Source organism: Phytophthora infestans, genomic scaffold (assembly GCF_000142945.1).
Source record: "Phytophthora infestans T30-4 supercont1.17 genomic scaffold, whole genome shotgun sequence".
NCBI lineage: Eukaryota > Oomycota > Peronosporomycetes > Peronosporales > Peronosporaceae > Phytophthora > Phytophthora infestans.
This window is the reverse complement of record NW_003303742.1, coordinates 1,814,235-1,819,604: the sequence shown is the minus strand read 5'-3', so window position 1 is coordinate 1,819,604 and position 5,370 is coordinate 1,814,235. Positions and strand designations below refer to the sequence as shown.

Below are 5,370 nucleotides of genomic sequence, written 5' to 3'. Positions count from 1 at the left end.
AACCTGGACAGTCGTAGTCACGACGCCACCTCCAGTCTCAATTTCCACCTTCTGCTGGCCGTCCACAGCAGGACCAACCAACGTGACCGTTTGCTGTCCACCTCCAGGAGTTGAGACCTCAATAGGTGCGCTCGTTGCCGCCTCCGTAGCAGTTGGTGGGGCTGGAACTTCAGGAACCATAGGAGCAGGAGGGACCGGAGCCTTCGTATCCGGAAACATGTTCATATACTTCTGAGGGATCTCAATCGGAGTCTCGAAGCAGTAGACCTCCAGCATGTAGTACAGTGAGTTTATCGTCTTGCGGTCAAACGTCAACGTCCTCTTCTTCGTCTATAACCACACCAACAAATGAGACCAAATATCCCAAAACTAATAGCTCTAAAGCACTAAATAACCTACCGGAACCATGGCCTTCTTGACGCAAGCCGAGTCGCTCGCGACCTTGTCGTCCAGCTCGTTATTCAAGTCCTGCTTGACGATGTCGGGAAGGTCGGAGTTTGCGATATCCACTCGGTCCTTGTCCCAAACCTCGTGTAGATCCTTCATATTCTCTGCGTAGGCCACAACGCCGTCTCCATCTCCGTCCAGTTCGTCGAAACTGGGGAAATACGGGTCGCCCATGGCCTCCACAAAGTCCGGAACCACCAAATTCGCTGCCATTTGCTGCATCGCCATCGTGCTCGACTGCGTTGACTGCAGCGTGGCAAAACCCACGCTCGCCGTCGCGCCGACCAACAGCATCGCTGCTCCTGCTATTGCCAGACGCTTTTTCTGTCGACGCCTGGCGTTGGGCCGGTCCGGAGCGGCCACCCGGCGAATGAAGTCGGTCTCTTCATTTTCGCTCCCATAATTTCGGGAAGACTTCATGCTGCTAGCACCTCGTACACTCGACTGGTGCTTAACTTATAAGCTGGTTCCTTGTACAAGGCAAATCAGGAAGTGACGATGGGCAAAGCCTTTGATCCTTTGACTCAAAAGATCGATGCTCGCTTACGGATCCATTGCGAACAGTCTCTGCTTGGACGCTCTGAGCCGCAGATTGACGATCTTGACAGCTAGAGACGCACATTGAGATCCAGATCTGGAATTGTCGAGGGCTCGTCGTGTTATTGAACCGTCACCTCTGGCTGGCCGCACATTTCGACTAAAAGGAAAGACAAAATACGAATTTTCAATAAATAGACACGTGTAATCTAAGCTATCAGCTGTACATGTAGTTAGTACACACGGAATACAAAACGGCCATGCAACCTCAAGTAGCAACTGAAACGCATATTATTCAGTAAATTTCGAATCGATCTTTAGGTAGGTTAGGTTTACATCACTTAAAAATCGCAAGAAGGGTTAGGTTTATTTTTGCCCATCTTACAGAGCTCGGGAGCCCCGATAAAATTAGGCTATATACACCGTTCACTCTAATTTATCGTGCTTAAAAATTAGTCATAAATCGTACTTATTTAAGAAACTATTGTACAATTACCATATATAGTCATGCACCAGTATTAATCGTCCCCAGCCCACGGCGCCAACTAATCCCCGGCAAATTGTCGTCGGACATCGACAGCCCCAACTTATCAGAGTGCTCACTTTCCGAATTAGGATGAATGACACAGAGACACGATCACTGCAGCATGTTGTCGGGGTAGCGGTTCGGGCTCGCTGCGTAGCTTGGATGGAGGACAACGCTGTCGAGGATGGGGAGAAGGGTCTCTACGGTCGTACGGTCGACCAGCTCCCGTTCCTCTTCCGGGCCACCGACCGCCGCGTCAACCTTAACAAGGCGCGAGACTGGTGGGCGAAGCGCGCGGCCCTTCAAGCTGCACTGGACGACGACCAGCAGCGCAAGTATGCGAGGACGACGAGAGGCGGATGATACCAGTTTATGCACAAGGCTCTGGTCGGTCGTGGGCGCAGGATCGATGGACACTGGGCCTGGCTCTATCCGTTCTTACTTGCAGAGTTTGAGCGGTTGCGTCGAGAGGATATAATGCTTTCTTCCCGGCTCTTGATGGACATGGCAATGACCATGATCAAAGACAGCAAGCGCGCTGTATACAGCTCCGCGTACTGCTTTAGTGGAAAGAACTTCAGTACACTGATCACGCCTCGACGTATCCAGGATTTCACCGATTGGCTCAATATCGTGTACTGAAAGCTGAAAGGGAAGAAGCAGGTTAGTGAACAAAACATGACACAGATTGAACAGCCTATAGCGTCACGCCTTGGCATGCTGAAATGCGAATTTGATGACGGACGGCTTGACCCTGATCAGCAGCACAACATGGACGAATCACATTTTGTCATAGATCTGGATGATGGTAAGACACTGGACTTCCGCGGTGCCGACGGCGTAAAATACCGTAGTATTGTATCAAATACCATATTTTGCAATTTTTTAACCAAATATTTTTTTTTGCTGCACCAGTACAGTCTACTGACAGAAGTTAACTTATGTGAGTTGGTCGAAAAGGAATTGCAATGTGCGTGCTATTGTTTTAGTCAGTCAGAACTTGGGATTACGGCTTCTGATAGATCATTTTGTGCCGACTGGCGAAACCGAGTTGTAAATATCGCGAGAGCGAGTATCGTTTTCGGCCAGCATAGTGTCATATTTGCGGTTCGGAGGTAGCCGCATGAAACACAGGGGACAAACGTGTTGTAAACAAGGCTAGCAGATCCTAAAACCTATCATGAAAATTTGGTCGATGCCTCAGCCCCAGAGCCACCAATCGTGCTGGTATCAACTATCGTACTCCTTGGTTACATGCATGTCTTCTCTCTCAGTATGTTTTGCTATGCGGGCCAACTTCACCGCTGCATAAGACAGACGAATTGTAACGCTTGCACTCGAGTATGAATCCCAACACAAGCGAGTAGAGTAGAAGGGGGTAGCGCGGGCCATGAGAAGTAAACATTCTGTCCAAGCGCTTGAGAGCCGGCTGCTCTGAAGCGCACGTATGAACGTGATCTATCAAGATTTCCGCAGTGGTTTTCTCCACGTCGACGCCAACAATCTCTCCCAAGCAGCATCTTCGTCTTCTGGAACCAAACCAAGCAAAAGGAGCTATCCGCGATATCTTCAGCAGCGTTTCAGCCGCGGACTTTCGTCAACAAGCTGGAAAGACGGATGTTCGTTGTTTTCAAGCGCATGCACTAAGGCTGCTACTACTCCACAAAGTCTATTTGAGTCAAAGAGACGTTCTTGATATGCCACTTTCGTCGCGTTTACCATTTCAGCGTGCATCAATAGTTTTTCTAAACCATTTTCTGCTTGACGAATTAGCAAAGCTGACCGTACCAGAGCAGCTGTATATGATGCCGGGTGTACGTTTGATGGTTCCTATGTTTCGCTGTTGTCCTCGTCATCGCGATTCTTGCCGAAGAAGATTTTGCTCCAAGTGGAGGCTCGCGAAAACCACGTATGGACGGGGTAGCTGGAAATCTTCTCCAATCCCGATCTACATGTACATGACTGTCCGGTGACTGGAGATTATAGTGCGTTGAGGCTGAGACAGTCATTGAGGCAAATATCACGGGGACAAGGCAGACAAGTGGTCGAAGACGAGCGAGGACGTGCCTTTTTTCACACTGTCGGGGAAGTTCAACAAGGCACTGGACAACAAGGGCAAGGACATTTTCCTGTCGTACCTGGCCTACAACGAGAAGACGGTGGCCCATGGCAGCTCGTTCGTGAAGCCGATTTTCGTGAACGTGGGCAACGCGTATGTAAAGCTGCCACCCGCGGGCGTGGACCACGCGTACACCAAACTGCAGATCCGAGCACGCCAGCGACTTGTTTAGTCGGCGTCGAGTGAGATCGCCGTCGAGCTTCAGATCTGGATTGCGACAAAGCCCGCCGCATGTCTTCCTCCGAATCACCGTCGGCGATTCGGGCCTCCTCGGAATCCTCAGGATCTTCATCATCATCGTCATCATTATCGTCAGCACTGAACGAGTAATGGGCCTCATTGAGGGTACGCTTCGAAGACGAACGGATAGGAGGCCCCGAGCCGCTGGACCAATCGTATCCTTCTTCCGCGTTGTCTCTCGAGCTGCCGAGACCACTGCCGGTGGGAATGGTACGCTTGGCCTTCGCCTTACCGGATCCAGATCCCACCGGTCGCGATCCAGTGGAGGCTGGTCGGGGGACGGTAGACACCGTCACGGATGGTCCAGCAGTGAATCCCGACTGAGCCGAACCGAAATGGCCGTGAATGATGCTGGTCCCGTCATAGAAGAAGCAATTGCCGAAGATCCAGTCGACGAAGCCACCTGGGATGACGTCGCGATAGTAGATCCAGTTTTGGAGCCAGATTCGGATTCCGACGTCGCAGCAGCGGATCCAGTTTTGGAGACGGATCCGACTTTGACGCCGCAGCAGCAGGTCCAAGCTTGGAGCCAGATCCAGATTTGACGCCGCAGCCGCAGGTTTGATAGTGGCTCCGGATGTGGACCCAGATCCAGACTTCGAGGACGGAACCGAGGACTTGGATGCAGATCCGGACTTAGATCTAGATTTCGTTCGCACGGCCGCAAAAGGTACCTGTTTCGATGTTGGAGCGCTGGATCCGGCCTTGGGAGCCACCTTGGCAGTCGGAACTGTGGGATCCGCAATCCCGGTCGACAGTGATGATGGATCGGGCAGTGACGATGGAGAGGGGCCTTCCACCGGTGGCGGATCCACTGGATCTGCCTTGGTCTCCGCCCATCCCAAATCTTCCCTACCAGGCGTGCTTGCCGTGGATCCGTCCGGTCCGGATGCCACCTTCATCCCTGGTCGGCTGGCGCCTGTGGCCTTCACCGCAGACGCTGTCGAGCCTTGGCCCGCAAAGATGTTGAACCGGGTCACCGTCGCTACTATATAAATCACCATCCTGTTCTCTGAGTTGCCGCTTCGTACTGAGTGGATCTTCCCTCGCACATCGGCGGCGAGCCGCCGTAGGTGGTCACGTTCGAGCTGATCATCTGCGGCAGCACCCAGCGCCTGCACTCGCTCGTGCTCAGGACGGTCAGCACGCACGGGTTCAAGACCGACAGCAAGAGCGTCAATGAATGAGCGCTGGTCAAGCAAGGTCCGGCCCTTCCTACTGGAGCAGCAGGCCAAGCACCTCAACTAGCTCGAGGCCAAGGACAGGGTGGACGCCAATCACGCCCTAGGCGGCAGGCCAAGAGCCCCGCGGACTACGGCGACACCCCAAGATCTCGGACCCGGTCGATGAGAAGCCCGATAACGAGGGGGGGGGCGCCATGATCGAGAATCTCGAGTACAAGAGCGAGTGGAAGCTCAGGCTGGCGGACGGATTGGAGTGCAAGTGCGAGTGGGTGCACCCGCTCATCGACAACCCGGCCTTCGGCGCCGATGACGCCATG

The 5,370-nt window shown here is 52.9% G+C and overlaps 1 protein-coding gene across 1 annotated transcript; it reads right to left on the bottom strand.

The window, feature by feature from the left end:
* Positions 1-304: 304 nt before the first annotated feature.
* On the bottom strand, positions 305-867 carry PITG_10131 (uncharacterized protein; the record flags this gene model as incomplete). The annotated part of the gene is made up of 3 exons (XM_002902612.1): positions 305-330; positions 396-663; positions 715-867. 3 exons carry the CDS (start codon positions 865-867, stop codon positions 305-307), a joined length of 447 nt encoding a protein of 148 aa, XP_002902658.1.
* Positions 868-5,370: the final 4,503 nt, after the last annotated feature.